General features: G+C 58.9%; 1 protein-coding gene and 1 long non-coding RNA gene across 7 annotated transcripts in view; one reads left to right on the forward strand and one right to left on the reverse strand.

Annotated features, from left to right (window-relative positions):
- Window positions 1-18402, reverse strand: part of ASB2 (ankyrin repeat and SOCS box containing 2) — a 37186-nt gene that overhangs the window by 13110 nt on the left and 5674 nt on the right. For all 3 annotated transcript variants that reach the window (XM_045822748.1, XM_045822749.1, XM_045822747.1), the window contains exons 2-5: window positions 13011-13289; window positions 5309-5407; window positions 2074-2240; window positions 1096-1251 (exon numbers count right to left, since the gene is read on the reverse strand). In XM_045822748.1, the coding sequence (XP_045678704.1) occupies window positions 1096-1251; window positions 2074-2240; window positions 5309-5407; window positions 13011-13216 (628 nt within the window). In that variant the 5' untranslated portion in view covers window positions 13217-13289. The remainder of the gene's footprint in view (window positions 1-1095; window positions 1252-2073; window positions 2241-5308; window positions 5408-13010; window positions 13290-18402) is intronic.
- LOC123808232 lies at window positions 3952-8850 on the forward strand. 4 transcript variants are annotated; one of them, XR_006783775.1, is made up of 4 exons: window positions 3952-4170; window positions 6845-7008; window positions 7591-7707; window positions 8485-8850. It is a non-coding gene; the product is annotated as an uncharacterized LOC123808232 (long non-coding RNA). The 4 variants fall into 4 exon arrangements; XR_006783774.1 differs by lacking the exon at window positions 3952-4170 and adding an exon at window positions 4189-4337; XR_006783776.1 differs by lacking the exon at window positions 6845-7008 and having other exon boundaries at window positions 7616-7707.

The following is an 18402-nucleotide window of genomic DNA, read 5'->3' on the forward strand; positions in this document are numbered from 1 at the left end:
GGTGCTTAGCATACCGTTGGAGCTCATGCAGGACCAAGGCCCAGGCTTCAGCTGTGCATCACCCAGTGTCCTAGGAGCTCTCTCTGGGACAGCTGAGGCTCCAGGGGATGGCTCTGGTGGCTGGGTGGACCCGGGTCCCGGGGGAGACACTTCCACCACAGGTCTGCAGTGGACCCGGCCGCCAGCTACCCAGGGCGTTCTGCCTACCGAGTGCTCCAGGTGCCGGATACCAGACCCATGGGAAACCAGGGATTTCTGCAGTCTTTCCAAGTGTAAAGGCCATCTCCCTTTTGTAAGACCCGTGGCTGATTGTTTCAGCATGGGGGCACGGATCAGATGCTTTGGAAGGTAGGAAGGAGTTCAGAGCGTGGGGCTGGTGCCCTGCTCCCTGAGTTTAAATCCCCGGTCTGCCCGGTCTGGGTGTGCTCCTGGGTACCTCCCCTGTGACGTGGGCATGCTAGCAGCACCCACCTCCTACGAGGATGGATACGAGCGTGAGTGAAAGGATAGTGCCCAGCATGTAGTCAGCGCTCAGTACATGCCAGCTGCTGTGATTATTCAGGTTTTGACTCGGGGCACTTGCTAGGGTACCCAGTGTCCTTGGGTGATGTGTGGGTTCAGCCGGGAGTTCGTGGTTTTCTTAAACATCCTGGATAAACAAATTCTCCCTCATACCTCTTTGTCTTTGTTTATGCTCGTCCCCTGCTTGTCCAGGCTCAGCACAGGCACACCCTCCTGTGGGCGCCCGTCCCTCACGGCAGGGCCCCTGCCCGAGCTCCCAGGTGTCTTGAGGCATGCTCCGCCCCGCCCTCAGGTGCCCCCTGGACTGGGGGAGCACTGGGTGTGGACGATTCCTCTCCACCGTGAGCCCTCAGCTCGCCTCACTGAGCCGTTCCCAGCCCATGGAGGACTTGGGAACTGTTGGCTGAATACATGCCCACAGGAAAGAGCCAGTTACCTGGGTTATGCATCCAAAAGAGGCTGTCCCTTTGAAGTAGCCCCGGGGGCAGGGGTTTATTCACCTCAGGAGCAATGCTCCCAAGGGCCCACCTAGGTTCCGGACGCCTCCTCAGGGAAGCCTTCCGGGGGGCTCACCTTTGTAGAGTGGTGTCTCTCGGGACTTGTTGGCGATGTCGGGCTCGGCCCCCACCTGGAGCAGGAACCGGAGGCAGTCCAGGTGTCCCCTGCACGTTGCCAGGTAAAGAGCTGTCTCCTCCTGCAGGGTGCGCTGGTCGATGGTTGCTGGGTATTCTGGGGAGGGCAGCCCACTACGTTAGCAAAGGAGGAAGGTACCTGCCTCTCTCCGAACCACCCTGCACCCCACACCAGGTGGTCACAGTGTCCTCCTGATGCCAAGGACAAACTTGCGTGACATCTGCCTGAATTTACCACCCAGACTGCCTTTGTCATCTTGGCCCTGGACTCAGTAGCTTTCACAGGGCTCTTTCAGCTTCCTGGTCATATTCGTCCAGCTCAGAGGCCACCTCCTCTGGGAAGCCTTCCCTGGTTGGGCCTCCTCCTTCTGTGAGTTACCCTGTCTTTCCCTTACAGTCCCACCAGCCGCTGCTGGAAGCTCAGTCTTGTGCAGCTGTTTCTGGCCCGGAGTGTGGCGGGCTGTCCGGGGTCTGTGCCGCTGCAGGTGTGACCCACCCACATCTGGCTTCTGGGGGGAAGCGAGGCTCAGAGAGGAGGCATGATCTGCCCAGGGTCCCGCAGCTGTGGGGGACGGTCTCGGTGAGCACAGGCATGGCTGCAGTTTTTCCACATCAATTCAGTCCCTGGAACATTCTAGAATAAGCTGGCAGTTGCTCTCCCAAAAGTCAACCTTGCCTCAGTGCTTTTCTAAGAATTAGGCCTGCAGAGGTTGGGTGGGATGGGGGAGGCTTTTGCAGGGGGGTGACAAGTCATTTTCCCTCTGCCGGCTTGGCGACTTGAACTCTGCCCCGGAAGCAGCGCCGTGCCTTGCCCTCCCCCCCAGGCTGTGGGGCGAAGAGCACGAAGCTCTGGGAGGAAGGAGCCTGTGCCCTTGAGTCCCACTCCTGCCTCTGGCCGCACCCAGAGCAGCCGCCTCACCTCGATGCAGGGCCTTCAGGCAGCGCAGCTGGCCGTAGTAGGCCGCCTCGTGCAGGGGCAGCCAGCCCTCCTTGTTGGGCTCGGAGAGGTTCTTCCCCACCTTGATCAGAGCCTTCAAGGCCTCTTCATCGTCCTCCTTGATGGCCTTCAGCACAGGGTCCACGGGCCTGTGGAAACAAGGGCGGGCCAGTCCTTAGGACCCGGCGGGGGAGGGGCTGGGACGGGCGGCCTCTCTCCCAGTGGGAACGCAGGGCCTGCTGGTGGCCAGGAGTGGAGTCAGCTATGGGGGTCACTCTGTCCTGCTGGTCCCTGCTGGTCTGAGGCAGGTGCCCAGCCCCCTTGCAGCCAGTGTCCTCAGTCCATACAGAGAAAAATCCTTACTAACCCAGTGGGTGTGCCCTGGGAACTGGCCCTGACCTTGGCCCTCTCCTCGGCCTGCCCGCCCAGGTCGGTCTTCCCCTGTCTCTGGTCATAACCCCTCACGTGACCGCTGGCCTTTACAGCCTCGACCACTGTCCGTCTCCCCCGCTGGACTAACAGCCCCAAGAAGACAGACAGCATCTTTCTATCTTTGTCTCTCATGACTTAATTCCCAGGGCCCAGCTCAGGGGCTGGTCCATAATAGGTGCTCGATAAATATTTTGTTCAGGGAAAGAAAGAAAGAGAGGGAGGGGGAGGGGGAGGGGAGGGGAGGGGGAGGGGGAGGAGGGGGAGGAGAAGGGGAAGGGGAGGGGGAGGGGGGGAAGGGGAGGGGAGGGGAAAGGAAGGAAGAATTCAGAACCTAGGAACCCCAACAATTATTTCACATCTTTATCCCCTTCTATTTCCCAAAAGATAGCCTCTCTCTCATCAGAGTTCTGCTTGCTTCTCTGGGAACTGTATTTATATCTTGTTTAAAAATGTCCATTGCGGTGGCGCCCCTAGAGCATCAGAGGACACACGGGCCTACAGAGGGAAAGGCGGGGGGTCTGGGTCAAGCCTTGCTGCTGTCCAACGCCCCCCCGGAGTGCCCTGGGGCGGCCCCACAGCTTTCATCTCCAAGCCGGTGCCATGTGGGAGCCCCTTCGCCTCCACAGGTGGAAACTGAGGGTCCCTTTTAGACAAAGCTCACTGGTGGCAGAGAGAGAATTCGGAGACCCCTCTGTCCCTGTGGTTTTCGGGGGCTACACCACGACCACTTCCACCGGGAGGATTCAGGCATGCGGTGCCAGCCTGCAAAGGGGTGGACAGCTGGCCCCGAGGTGGGTGTTAGCCGTAATGCAACCCCTTCCCTGAGCGCAGCTCGCTGACCGCTGACCGGGCACGTTCACCTGGGGGGTGTTTTTGCTCGAGCGGCTCCGAGTGAAGGCGCAGACCCCCCAGAGGGCGCTCTCTGCCGCGAACCTCTCCCTAAGGTCTTCCAGCTCCCTCCCCTCCTTGCTCCTGGCCTTTATCCTAACCGCAGCAGCACGTTTAGCAGCTGAAAGACTGAAATACTTGAAGGATTAATAAGTCTGAAGGCTTCGCAGTTTAAACTCTGAGTGCCAAAAAGAGGGTTGATACAAATAATGACTTCTTTGCTTGGCTCATTAACACCACTTCATTTGTTCGTGCGTTCATTCATTCATTCATTCATTCATCCATCCACCCATCCATTCATTCGCCCATGCATGCCGGCACTCACTGAGCTCCCTGCCCCCCATCCTTGGGGAGTCAGTGAGGACCAGGGCTGCGATCCGCTCCTGGGGAACGTTCTGCATCCACGGTCCCATTTCCCGGCTGGAGAAGTGGGACAGGGCCCCACCCCTGTCGGGGCCCGGGATAGGCCCGGATGGTCCCCAGGGCCAGCCCCTCTACCCTCCGCCGCTTCCTCCAGCGTGAGCAGACTTCCTCCTGACTCTCAGCCTCTCCGGTTATTCATAGCTTCAGAGCATCGGTGCCGGTTGAGTTACAGACCCAGCAAGGACCGTGGGTAACTGACCAGATAAGCCCTGAAGTCCCCATCAGCGCCATCACTGTCACCCCGATGAGTTCCTGTTACGAGCGAGCGGCCAGAGCAGCCCCAGGTGGGGGCAGGAAAAGCCCCAGAGGGGGGTGTGTCCCGTCTGCGGAACGGAGGTAGGCTGGCCGTTCCTGTGGCCTCGGGGGTGTGCGGCATCATGAGGACGCTCGCAGGACCCGCCACCCAGCCCGGGTCTCCTCTAGCCGTGGTCCGAGGGCCCTGGGGCTCTCGGGCACCCTCCGCTGATGGCTTCTCCCCGTTGCTCAGCTGAAGTGCCCGCCCTGTGAGTGGGAGTGGCTGCTGGGGAGGGTGGGGGGCGGGGGGGAGCAGACCCTCAGAGACTAAGGAGCTGAACAGGCCCCTGGAGCCCACTCCGTCCCCTCCAACCTCTCTAACGGAAGGGAGACGCGGTCAGGCACAGAGACTCGCAGGCAGTCACACAGCAAACCTCAGCACTGCGGAGACCAGAACCTGGGTCTCCCTGCTTCTCTGCTCAGTGCAAGTCCCACCTGCAGCACCAAGGAAGCGGGGGGGCTTGAGAAAGGCTGGGGAGGGGAGACCAGGCATTGGCCAGTGGCCTCCTCCCCTCCCTGAGACGGAACTGGGCAAGGGAATGGGGGTTCCAGAGATGGGGCCCCTCTTTTGCGTTCAGCTGCCTCCTCTGGGGTCAGCGTGGGGAGCAGAAAAGCGAACAGTACAGAGCTATTTCCCGTGGACACACCTAGCCCAGCACCCCGGTGCCAGCAAACAGAACCCCTCCCATATAGCTCAGTTTATGCCTGGATTTTAGCACCTGGCACAAACAGAGGCAACAAAGCAAAACAAACCCCGCAGTGACAGCAGGGGGTGCGGAGAACCTGAGACAAACAGAGCTGGAGCTCTGAGCTGCTCGGGCCTCCGCAGCTCCAGGGCCATCCCCCCAAAGCCCCCTCTTGCTGGGTCCCCCAATTCAGAGCCCCCTGGGGCCACTCCAGCACACAGGGCTCACTTGGGAGCACTGAGCATTCGTTACAATCACAGCGTGGCTGGCAATTGCTTGAGGACAGTGTCTGTGACCACCGAGCCCAGCTCAGCAGGAGCAGCTGGGCCTCAGGGGGACATACCACATACCGGGGAGGGCTGTGCCTGGCAGGTCCCTTCAGAGTGACCCCCCTGTCTGGGGACTGTAGGCCTGCTTCCCACCCCCACCCCCGCCAACCCCCGTCGGGAGAGCGCGCTGGGATGGTCCGGGGGGCAGGCCGCGGGGTCACTTACGCCAGCTGGGAGGTCTTGTTGCGGTTGTATTTCTGCATGACCCCTTGGAAGAGGCCCAAGTGGCCCAAGGCCGGTGGGTTCTCAGGAGGCACCGTGGACCTGGAGGGAGCAGGGCAGCAGTGAAAGAGGGAAAAGTACTGTGCATATGAGAAGCGGGTCATGGCCAGAGGCAGGGCCCAGGACGGAGGGAGCGCGAGGGAGAGAGGGACTGACTGACAGACAGACGCAGGGCTCTGAACCAAAGCAGATGGCCCGGTCTTCTCTGCGTGCTGGACACAGCTGCTGTGTCTCAGATTATTTTTGGCCCTTGGAGGAAGCCCTGGGAGATTTAAATGACCATATAAGACAACAATGAGGTTAACCTCAACCCCGCTCCTACGGCCCCCTTCCCCAGCCAACCACACGGGAGGCAGATATGAAGCAAGGTGACGTTCTTCGCCCGGGAGGATGTGAGAAGTGTCAGCGGCAGGTCCCAGGATGAAAGGGGCTCGGCCTCGGGGATGGGCGAGAGCTTCATGGGGGGGGAGGGGGCACAAGGGGACAAGGCTGGACGGGCAAACCGGTCTTTGTCCCTGCCCCCGCCTCGCTGGCTCCAGGGCTGGAAACAAACAGTATCAAGGTCCCAGCACATGATGCCCGAGAAAGGCCTTTGGGGCCAGCGCTTGGAGTCAGACCCATGTGGGTTCAAATCCAGGCCCTGGTACTTCCTGGCTGTGCGACCGTGGACAGGCTGAGCTTCTCTGGGCTTTGGTGTCTGGAACGGCCGGTCTCAGAGGGCTGGCGAAGTGCTCGGTGTGAATGAAGCGCTTGGCAAAGGGCTATGCACAGGGGGACTCGATCCTGCCCACCACCAATGTCAGCACGGTTTCGCCTTTCCGAGCTTCAGCACCCTCACCCCGTGGGGCTGTTGTGAAGGCAGAAGGGGCGAAAGGAGGTGCAGCGGCCACTCCACGATCTGGGTTAGCTGGGGTTGTCCTGAGAACGGGGCCTGTGGCCCAGGCTGGTCCCACGTCCGAGGGGTCAGACTCTGGCACCACGGGCGCCCCCTGCAGGCCCAGCCTGGTCTCCTGCGCCCCTCCAGAGCAGAGCCCCCCACACCACGCTCCCTCCCCCAGGGTCCCCGTCTCCCCACACCCTTCGAGCTCTCTGCAGCTCTCAGGCCGCCACACCGACAGGCCCTGAGGTTGAAGCAAGCCCTCGGCCCTGTCTGTGCCTCAGTTTCCTCCTTCGCAACAGGAGGCTGCGGGACCACACCGGGGGCTTCCCCTCTGCTGGTGTAGCCGGCGAGCCTTTGCTGCAGCGACCTCATGCGGAAAGTCAGCATGTCGGGCAGATCTGAGAGACCGAGTCCCCTGGCCCTGAAAGCCCTCAGGTTCAGGGTTATTTTCTGTGCTTGCTTGTGGCCCCGGCAAGGGAAGCGTGCCGGCGTGCTGGGCAGGCTTCTGTCTCCACGAGGTCCTGGGGGCCGGGCCCCCGTCATCATGGGCCCATGTGTGGCCTCCCATTTTGTAAAATATCAATGAAATTTCACTACAGTTACTAAGCTCCAAGGCACGGTGCCGTGTGCTGCTAATGACGGAAGTATGTACCGGACACACAGAGTGGATTCTCCGTGTCCGGCGTTTCGCTCTACCGTGGCAAAGCACCTGTGCAGCCAGAAAGCGAGAACAAAGAACCCCGTGAAGATCTAACACAGGCGGGTCTGTAGAAACAAACCCCAACGCCTTCCCTCCCAGAGTCGGGGGGGCTTCAGCGGGGTGGTGCGCACCGGGAGAGAGCAGACCCCAGCCCGGCACGGGGCCCTCTCCCTGGTGGCCCAGTAATAACAGCGGCAGCGAGACAGCGAGGTGGGGGCGGGTGGCAGCGAGACGGCCACGGTGCTGGCCCCAGGGATCATGCCGCAGGTCCATCGTCCCCGCCACCAGGATGGAGGCTGGGGGTGCACGGTTCCCACTTTGCGGAGGAGGAAACAGACAAACTGAATTCTACTCAACAAGCGTTTCCCAGCCCCGTGCTTTGGCCTGGGGCACAGGCAAGTGGGACGCTTGTTTTCATGGACCCCAAGGGGTGGGGTGGGAGACAAAGACACTCGCCCCCACAGGGCCCCAGGGCCGAAGCCGAGACAGGGGCAGGAGGACTCGTCCTGGGAACCCTGAAACTGGACATCAGCCACTGGGTGTCGGGGGCGGGCGGGCCGGCCGGGGGCTCCGCGCCTCTGAGCAGAGAGTCGAAAGTGCAGGGGGGGCCGGGCCCCAGCTGGGTTCTGTGCTCTTTCTTCTCAGCCGTGCGGCCCCACTTCCTTCTCAGGCCCGCGGCGGGGAAACCACCTGGCTGACTCACTGGAGGTGAGAGGAGCCCGGCGGGATGTGGGCACAGGTCATGCCCGCGAAGAGGCCCAGGTAGGGGCGGGTCAGGAGCACAGCACGGTCTCCGGCTCCCAGCAGAACTGTCCTGCAGTCCAGCGGGCCCTGGCTTCAGACTCGGGCAGAGCAGGGAGCGGAGCTCTGATGACAATGCCCGCCAGCCTCTCCCGGAGCCCGGCCTGAGTTCATGAGACGTTTAGGCCCAGCCCCAGGAAGGTGTTCAACTGCGCAGGTGGCGTTCGGGCAACTTACTAGGGGAGGAAGTTAACAAACAGGAGAGTGCGCCCTTGCCTGCCACTGTGCCCGCATCCAGTGTCTGTTCTCTCCTCTGGCCCTGGCCCCAGCCCTACGTGGGTCAGGAATACAGGGCCCGGCACACATTAGGCACTTGATGCATTTAAATGAGTGAAACGAAACAAACAAAGCCAAGCCTTTGGAAGGGTGACGTCCCATATGGTGGTCTCAGTGCGGTGCGGCTGCGTGTCGGCCCTCCCGGGCAGGGAGAGGAAGGGTTCACCTGGCATAGCCACCTCCACCCCCTTCCCGCAGGTCTCTGGAATCAGCCCACCGCCCATGAGCATTGCTTCTCGCTCTGCCACTGGCCGAGCTGTCTTTGCTGGGCTGGCCAGAGCGCACTCAGAGGGGAGAGCAGGAATTCCAGCCGCAATGTCTGCCTTCCACGCATAGCTAAGATTCATTGAGCGCTTGCTACGTGCCAAGTCTTGTCATAGGCACACGGCACGAAGCATCTCATTTCGTCCTGAGCCCGTGTGTCTACTTTGTGAAGGTGATGTAATTGGCTCCCTTTTGCAGGTGAGGAAACTGAGTCTCAGAGAAGTTTGCTTCCTCCAGCCTGCTCAGTGAACTCCTATTCATCCTGCAAAGCCCACCTCTTGAGCTAAATGAAGAGACCCTTTCTGTGTCCTTCTGAAACGGAGACAAGCCCCTTCGCTGCACCCTTCTTCTCTCTCTGTGCCTTCATCCTCCTTGGCCTTCAAGCCCAGGGAGGGCAGGGCCAGGCCTGATTCACACCCAGAAGCCAGCGGGCATGTGCCACGTTAGAAGTGTGCGGTGAATTGTTTACCGGGTGCACACAGCAGCCCGAGCAAGTTCCTGCTTCCTGCTTTCTTCCTTTGTCTTCTCAGAAATGCAACTTTAAATAAAATGCAGAAGTTCGAAGACTGAAGTCCCAGCTTCCTGGACCCGCTCTGGCTGGTCCATCGCGGTGACCCTGGGGTCCCTGGTCACCCCTCCCTGGCCAGCGGCGCCCGCACCCTACTTCTCCGTGGGACAGGAAGTCGGGTCTGCCTTCCAGGGAGCCCTCAGTGGGCCGAGGCTTGGAAGATGACCCTCACGTTATGTTTTTTCCTGGGCTGTGACCTGGCTTTCGTTTCCAGGATCCCAAAGACTCAGGTGACCTTCACGTCCGCAGTTGTCATTTTGCTCATGAGACAATAATGATAACTTACGCTCCTAAAGGACTTTGTTGGCTTCGAAGTGCACTCACTGGCTGGAAACGTTCCCTGGGCGCCTACAATGACCCAGGCTCCTCGCTGAGGAAGAGCTGCCCCCTGGCCCCAAGGAGGTCACACAGTGTAGCTGGGGACACTCTCGGGAGGCCAGGTGATGCCTCGTTAGGGTGACACAAACGTTTGTCTGTCCGTGAAGCAGAGGCAGACGTGCGGTGGGCACTCGGGGAAGAGGTGGGGAGAGGCCACTTCAAGCAGCAGGATCTCGGGCTCCCATGCCTTCCTCATCTTATTCTTATTTGCTTTTCATAGGAGCCCTGCAAGCTGGGCTTGGCAAGTTTTTGTTGTTGCCATTTTAAAGAGAACGCTGTTGGAGCTCAGAAAGGTTAATAACTTGCCCAAGGTCACACAGCCAGTAAGTGGTAAGGGAAGGATTCGAACCTCCAAACCCGCTTCTTTTTCCACCCTGCTGCCTCTTCGTTCAGGCCCTTATCCACCCATTCATTCATCACCGATTCACCGGGCCAGGCACCACGCCGGTGAAGGAACCCCGGGAGGGCCCCGCCCTCCAGGGGTGCACAGGTTAACAGCCGAAACATGGACACTGTGAGTCGGAGTCAGGGAGGAAACAGCCGAGCGAGTGAGCGAGTGAGTGAGGGGGCGACCTACTTGGCCTGGCCGGGTGCACAGGCAGGATTTGCTGAGGAGGTGACATTCAATCTGAGGCCTGAAGGATGAGGAGGAGCTGGCCCTGTGGGCACCCTGGGGACACGTGTGACGTCCTGTCCTAAACTTGCTCTGGGTCTGGTCGGGTGGAAACTACGATCTTTGGGGACACACGTGAACAAGGACTCTACCGGCTCCTAAGAGTGATGCCGTGTCTTGCGTGTGAGTGCCGTCCGTGTGTCTCTCGTCTTCGGGGCCCCCGAATTTCCGTGGGTGGGAGGTGGAAACCCAGACCTCTGTCTGAGGTGGAGGGGGGGAAGGGAATGGCAGAACCGGCAGAGCCGGCCGAGGGCCAGGATGCCGGAGCGGGGCAGACTCGGGTCCTTCCCGGCCCTGCCGCGCCCACGTTCTCTCACGCATGAAACGGGCACGGGAACACCGGCGGCGCACCGGCCCGCGGGGCTTTGCAAGGACTCGGAGGACGGCTGTGCGCTGGGCGCACGGGGCGGCACGGAGAGTCCTGGGGGAGGAGGGGAGTCACCGGGAAATCACGTCGGTGGGGGTTGCTGCCCCAGCGGGGCCCACTGGGCCCAGCTTCCGTTCAGAGACCGAGGGGCAGACAGAGCTGAACCTGGGAGGTTTCGGGTCGCGTCGAGAGCGGGGCAAGCCAGTCAGAGAAAGACAAGCACCACAAGACCTCACTCCTAGATGGACTCCAGTGAACAAACAGAACTAACAAACGAAAGAGAAACAGACTCATAGACACAGAGAACAGACTGACAGCTGTCGGGGATGGGGGAGGGGCTGGGTGAAAGGGGGGAAGGGATTAAGCAAAGGAAAAAAACTCCGACACAGACAACAGCGTGGTGCTGACCAGAGGGAGGGGGTGGGGGAGGAGAAGAGGGTAAAAGGGGGTAAATGGGGATGGAAGAAGACTTGACTTTGGGTGGTGAACACACAAAACAAGGTATAGATGATGTGTTACAGAACTGTACACCTGAAACCTACATAATTATGTTAACCTATGTCACCCCGAATAAATTCAATAAAATGTTTTTTAAAAAGTGACAGGGAAAAAAAAAAGCCCTGGCTGGTGTAGCTCAGTGTGGATTGAGCATGGGCTTGCGAACCAAAGGGTCACTGGTTCGATCCTCAGTCAGGGCACATGCCTGGGATGCAGGCCAGGTCCCCAGTGGAGGACGTGTGAGAGGCAACCACACACTGATGTTTCTCCCCCTCTCTTTCTCTCTCCCTCACCCTCTGTCTAAAACTAATAAATAAAATCTTTTAAAAAAAGTGACAGGAGGCAGGGCTGGATTCTCGCCCCTCTGTGTTGGTTGTGCCTGGGTCTTAGCAGAGGACCACATGACCTTGGGTAAGTCATTTTACTTCTCTCTACGAGCTTATTTTCTCAGGAGGCTGGACGACTGTTTGCACCTGCCCCCGGTGGGTCCCGACTTCCTTGTTCACTAGAGGAAGGAAGAGATCAGGGCCCAGCCCTCAGGGCCTGCTCTGTTCTAAGGTCGGAAGCGCGGGCAGGACCCCTTGGTGGGGCCCCCACACGGGGGGAAGGCTGCAGAGGCCGAGGAAGCGCCGACCTGGGCCGAAGCCTGGGAGGCTGCCTTCTCTCAGACCCCCTCCTGAGAAAGAGGAAACTGTGGTTGACTTAGTAGACTGAGCTGGCCCCAACAGGAACCAGGGCCTCCCAGGGCCCAGGTCGCCAGGAGCCCCTGGCTCTGGGCTTCTGTTTTTCAGGTTGCGTCCCCACAGGGGACATCCTCGGGGGCAGCTCAGGAGCCTGGAGCCTTCCAGCTGCCCAAGGAGGCTGCCTGCTTTCCCACTGAGAAGCTTCCTTGGTGACAGGCATCCTAGGCCTCCGCGCAGCCCACCCGGCAGAGGTGGCCCAGCCTCTGTAACTGGGAGTCGCTGGGGGACCACCCTGGTAGGTTCATCAGGGGGCAGGCTGAGAGGCACCATCACCCACCCTCACCCCGGCCAACCAGGGCTGGACGTCGGGAAGGGCCAGTTTATTGTTGTTGCCGTTGTTACTAGTACGATTAGGGAAGGAAAGTGTGGTTCAGAGAGGTGAAGTGACTTGCCCGAGGTCACACAGGGAGTCAGCTGGCTGCTGGAGGCCGGGAGGCTTGAGGTCCTTGCCCCAAGATAGCACAGACACAATTGTCCCAGCCGTGCCCGTCCCCCTGTCCCCACTTCCCAGTACACACTCGACTGGGACTCGGGGATGGGCAGAAGCATTTTTAAATGTTTGCATTTCTTTTCTAAAAGCATTTACGGGTCAATGGTTAATTATGTTTCTGGCTCCCGTCCCCTACAAAGAAGGTGGCCCCTCGATCTGCACTGTCCCGTACGGCAGCCACAGGCCACCCGAGGCCAGTGAGCCCTTGAGAAGTGGGCGTCTGGGTTAGAGGTGCTGTGAGTGCAAACACACGCTGGGATCCCAAGACTGGCTATGAAAAAACAAAAGAGTGTGAGCATCTCTTTCGTCATTTTTATATCGATGACGTGGAGACGATACTATTTTAGGCACAAATGAATCTCGCCTGCTTCTCTTCACTTGTCAGTGTGGCTATTAAGACAGGCAGCATGGCATGTATGCGGAGCTGTGATTGTGGCCCGAGTCCTACTTCTCCTGGTGTGACTGACGCTGCTCGGGGTGGTCCTGCTGCTGGGGGTCGTGGGGTCGCCCTGAGACAGGGGGAGCCGGAGCAAGGGGGCAGGATGGCCGTGCCGAGTGGACGGCATTCGCTCCTCCAGCACGTTTCCCAGGGAGGCAGCGCAGACGGGGTTGGAAGCTCCGGACAGACTCCGATGTCGGTTCCGCTGCATTCAAACCTACAGCCAGCCGTGCAGGGCCAGGCCTTGGGCTCTGGGACCAGGCAGTTCCAATCTCTGCAGCACCATCTATTCAGTGTGTGACCCTGGACTAGCTGCTGAGCCCTGAGCTTCAGTTTCTTTATCTGTAAAGTGCAGATCCAGCCCAGATCCTCCAGAAAGTCCTTATGAGGCAAAGTGCATTAGCCCCTGACCGGTACTTGGCCCTGCCTGAGCTCAGTAACTTTAGATGATAACTGTAGTCATTAAGGCTTTACAGTACACCCTAGAGACCAGGACAGCTTGGTTTGGGGTTAACAGTGTTCGGGATCTGCCCCTTGTCCAGGCCCCAGACGGCCTCTCCTTGCTTACCTGGTCCTTGGGCACAAATGGGCAGGTTGGCGGTTGGCACGGGTGGACGCAGCGGCCTCGGCAGTGGCTGGGCCCCGCGTCTTGTCGGCCAGGCTCTGCTCAATGGCCATCTGGACCAGCTCATCCTCGCTCAGGCTGCTGTACAGGCTGTACTCCTCATTCCCGATGGCGCGCTGTCCGCCCGGGGCGCTCACCTCCGTGGCCATCCTCCTGCGCCTTTCGCCCTGGCCTCCGGGGGAGACCCTCAGTGGGGAGGAGGAGGCAGCCGATCGGAAAGCCCTGTGCGGAGACCCAAAGCATCCTGGTCACCGACAGTGTTGCAAGAGAGCTGCGTTTACCCGCTGAGAAGGCTGTGCTATCTTCTGGCAAGCGCACACTTTTTATCCATTCGTTTTGTTACAGGATGACCTAAGCACTCATTTGTCTACCCATGTCCTCATCCATCCGTTCGCCAGTCCACCCACCTATCAACCACCCACCCCACCACTCACTCATCTGTCCACTTATTCACCCCCCATGCACCCATCTGTCCACCCACCCAGTCATTTATCCGTCCACACTCCCATCTGTCCACGTATCCATCCATTTATCCAACCATCTAGTCACCCATCTGCACCATCGTCCATGCTCCTCCCCATCTGCTCACCTGTCTGTCCAATCACCCAACGTCCACCCATCCCTCCGCTATCCACCCTCTGACCGTCCCATCTGTCCGCCGACCCATCTGCTTTCCACCCGTCCTCCCGTCCACCCCGCTATACATCTGACCAACCGTCTGCTCTTCCGCCACTCTTGCTTCCATTCCACACGGCCTCTGCATACACGTGTGCATGCTTCGTTACCTGAGAGGTTGCTCACTGAGCACCCACTTACGTCGGACACTCTTGTAAGCGCTGGCGATGCAACAGTGACCCCTGACAGACAAAAATCCCTGCCCTCATGGCACTTACTCAACGGCGCTTACACTCCTTCCTTCCAACTAGCCAACAGCACCCCACCCCGTCACTTTTCCATTCCTCTGCCCTGTGCTGGGGCTGAGCGTGTCAGAGACAAGTCAGGCACGGGCCCGTTACTTAAAACCTCCGGGTCTAGGTAAAATCAATTGTTAAAATAATTCACCACGTTCATTCCAGGGAAGAAAGAAAGAAAGGAGGGAGGGAAAGAAAGGGAAGAGAAAGAAAAGAAAAGAACCCCCCGCCCAAAACTGCTTCAAGGAGAAATGGACTCGGGTTGCGTCAACTGCTTTTAGGAAATAGAGTGAAAGCAGCTAAGCCCAATTTTCTTTCTGCCTGGCTGGCGGGCAGCGTGACGCTGGGTCAGTGGTTCTGAGCCCTGGCTGGACATTAGAGTCACATGAGGTGTTTTGAAAATGCCAGTGCTATAATTCGGTTTGCTTGACAACTCTTCACCCCTCTCCCTGGAGGCAGAGTTCCCTTCCCTCCGCACTGAAATTTGGCTTGACCGTGGACTTGCTCTGGCCAGGGAATGTGGTGGACATGATAAAGCAGCCTCTTGCTCGACTTGTACTTGCGCAGTGGGGCCTGCTCTTCTGCCATCGCTGAGAGAAGAGCGCCCCCTGGAGGCACGGCCCTGACCTGGGCCCCAGGGTGAACCCACCTAGGGCAGCCTGAGCGACCACCTACCTGCACAGGGGAGCCCCGCCCAGCAGGGCCTGCCTGTGGTGCACCTGTGGCCCCAGGGCATGAGAATAAATGCTCCTTTGGGGTGTTTTGTGTGCAGCATTCTTGTGGCTCTGATTAACTGGTACCCAAAAGACTAGTCCCTGCTCTTCACAAAGAGGATAGCCCGATGGCCAATAACCAGACATAAGGGTGATTAACTTACTGACAGTTTGGGGGAACATCGAATTAAGACCCCAGTGTGGCACCGCTGCAAACCCGCCCGAATGGCCCAGGTGCAAAGACGGGAAGCAGCAAGTGTCAGGAAGGACGGGGAGCAGCCAGAACGCCCTCTCCGTTTGTGGGCGTGTCAAACGGTGGAACCCACCGGAAAATCAATGGCGTTTGCTGACGCCGAACATACCCATGTGCGGTGACTCCCCAGTTCCACTCCTAGCTCTGTGCCCAAGGGAATTGTGTACATATGTCCACCGAGAGACAAGTTCAAGAATACTGGTAGCAGCGCTGTGTTGTTCATAATAAAACCTATTGGACACTTCCCAGATGTCCATGAACATTTGGATAGAGTGCTACGTTGTGTGTATTCCCGTGAAGGGTAGTACACATCAATGAAATAGACACACTGCCACTACACACGACAGGATGAATGTCACCGACCACAGTGAGCAAAAGAAGTCCAATAACAAAGGGCATAGACACAAGATTCTATTTACATGAAGTTCAACAGCAGGCAACCCTGGACTGTGGTGCTAGAAGTCAGACTAGTAGCTACATTTGGCAGCACTGCGGTGCTGGGTGACCTTGGTGAGTCCCTGTCATTGTTTGGGCCTCAGTTTTCTTATTGCAAAAGGAAGACTTGGGCTCACAGGTGTCCAAGAGCTCTTCCAGGTCTAACTTCTGCATCTCACTGAGCTCTTTGGTTTAGCTCTGTGCTATCGAACCCCAAATACTGTCCCTGGGGGTCCCCAATGGCAACCTCAACAGGGTCGCTGTATGTGCAGAGTTGAGCATTGTTCATGAGGGAAGAGGGAACCCGCAGGAGTGGAAGGATCTTAGATATGGATGTCAGGAACTCTAAAGTCCTGACTGGACTTGCAATTCTGCAACTTCCTGGCTATGTGACCTTGGTCAAGTCACTTCCCCTTTCTGGGCCTCGTTCCTTTATCAGTAAGAATAGGAACGAGATGACCCACTTCCCCACGGTGTAGGAGCAATTCATGAGCTGAGGCATGTGTGGGCAGCTTACAGGGGTAAAGCACGCCGTCGATGGGGACCCCTCCATCCCCTCACCGCACAGCAGCGGTCGGCCCTGCTGTGGGCCGAGCAGAGGCTCATGGACAGCACTTAGCTGCTGTGCCCTCCCCTGACCAGATGCTAAGGGAGGTAAGGGCGGCCAGCGGACGGTCGCCCGGAGCAGCCGATCTCCAGCAGCCAATCACAGACTTGCCTGGCCTTCCCCCATGTCCAGGACAGCATTCAGAGCCTTTTCCATTTATCGATAATTTCATGGCATTGCCCTGACAATAGCCCTAGAAGGGAAGGGCATTTTTTTTATTGAATTAACTTACTGATTCTTCAAGCCTGCCACTCCTCCCAGGAGGAATTGATGCTCCCATTTCACAGATGAGGCATGTAAGGTCCAGGGAGGGAAGGGAAGGGTTTGCACGAAGACAGATGGCTGGAAAGATGGGATCCGGGGCCCCCGTCTTCCTAACTCAAATCCAGCGCTCTTTCTGGGAATCCCGGGAACACAGGTCCAAGTAACAGGCACATGCAGCGTGTGTATCCAGGCTGCACACACACGGGGCCTGAGCAGATGGGTGTCCTCGTCCAGGCAGGCTGCCGGGCCTACATCTGTGCCGTGGGCACCACACCATGGTCTCGGCCCATACAGGTGGACAAGGTGAGGGCTGACCTTGAAGAGGCTTTGAGGGAGAGGGCCTACCCCATGGTGCGCTTGGCCATTTCTTGCTTTCCCCACTGAGATCCTCAGTTCTTGAGGGTCCCTGGGCAAGTTGCCCACCTCTAGAATCCTCATGCGCAAAATGGAGACAGTAGTGGCAAGTGCTGTTATTCTAGGGCTGGCGGTAGAACCAAGAGGGCTCAGTGTGCCCAGGCTGAGTGCTGGGCCTCGTGTGACGCCAGCCTGCTTCAGGAGGGGACACTCACTGCTGGGGGGGGGGCGCCCACCACTGGGGGGCCCCCACCGCTGGGCCTACGCAGTTGGGGGCTGGGGCGTCTGCCAGGGCCTGGGGGCCTCTCCCCAAGGGCAGACGGGGCAGTTCAGCCTTAGCACAAGTGGACAGTTATGACGTCACCTGTGGGGTCAGCTTGACCAGGTTCAAATCACAGCATTGCCGGCTATTAGCTGCGTGACCTCTTAGAATCTCAACTTCCCACTTGGGAAGTTAGCATAACAACAATTCCTATGTCACGGTGAGGTAAGGGTGGGGCAGGAAATACGGACCCTGGGTGATGCCTTCCCCCTCTTTTGGCCTCAGTTTCCCCTCATCGTCATGCCGCCCAGCTTGCTTTCTGAAGCCTTTGGCTCGGAGCTGGGCTGGGTTCCAGGCCCGAGTCCTGGAGAGAGGCCAGCACTCTCAGGGGGCCTCTGGCAGGCTGATGGGGACAAAAAATAGCCTTTCCCAGGGCAGGGAGAGCGCAGCGGACTTTGCCTGCAGAGGGGGTGGCGCTCAAGCGTGGCCCTCTCAAGGCCAGCTCGGGGTGCACGAGCAAGAGGGGGCCACCCGTGGGGCCTGGGGGGCTCCTCTGTTGCCTCCTTCGTAGCATCCCGAATGTGGTCTCCAGGGGGGTCCCCGCCTCACCCAGTTGGCATCTATAACACGAGGACAGCAGTGGCTGGGACAGGCTTCCCTGAGTTGACACACGAAAGCACCCAGCACAGTGAGCGTTCTTTGAAGTCGGGCCCCAGTTTCGCTGTCTGTGAAACTGGCATGGATACGGGGCCCTCGCCGAGCTGCGCTGAGGGTCAAATAACAGCGTTTGCAGAAGCGATCCTTCCTCCACCCCGCCCCCCATGTCTTCCCCTCCCCTCTCAAATCCGGACGCGCCCACAGCCAGGGCAGTGGGGGCCGGCCCCAGCGGGCAGGGTGGGGTCTCTGAGGCTCTCTGGGGGGCTTCCGTGGGAGAAGTGGCTCGCTGGGTGTCTCATCAACAAATCGAGGGTAGGAAACACGGCTGGGAGGGTGGGGGGACAAGAAGGGACTGGCAGCCGTCCTCCAGGACACCAAGTGCCCCCTCCACCAGGGACTCGGGTCAGGAGTGTGAGCCTGGACAAGCCCCTTCCTGTCCTCGGGCCATTTGCAGGGGGAGGCTACCGATCCCCCTTCCCACCCTTTTCCTTTCTCCCTTCCCCTCTCCTCCCTTTCCCTCCTCTTCCCTTCCCTGCCTGGTCACCTGGCCAGTCCTCCTTCCAGATGCAGTTCATGTACCTCCTCCACCAGGAAGCCCCCCGATTTGATGGCTGAGGCACCCTGAGCTGCATCCAAGGGCGCCACTTGCATTCTGTTGCTATTGGCCTGTCTCCCTACAGAGCCGGGAACTTCTAAAGAACAGTTTATATGTAGTTATCTATCTGTCTATCTATCTATCTATCTATCTATCTATCTATCTATCTAGACAGTCCTAACAATCAGTGGCTTGGTCTTGCCTGGGCTACACAAAGAAGTGGGGAATTGACCTGGGCTGTTCCTCCGCCCCCACGGTCTTCGACCCTATTCCCTGGAATGCCC

The sequence above is a fragment of the Phyllostomus hastatus genome, unplaced genomic scaffold (genome assembly GCF_019186645.2).
Source record: "Phyllostomus hastatus isolate PE091 unplaced genomic scaffold, TTU_PhHast_1.1 phas_scaffold_501, whole genome shotgun sequence".
Classification (NCBI taxonomy): Eukaryota; Metazoa; Chordata; class Mammalia; order Chiroptera; family Phyllostomidae; genus Phyllostomus; species Phyllostomus hastatus.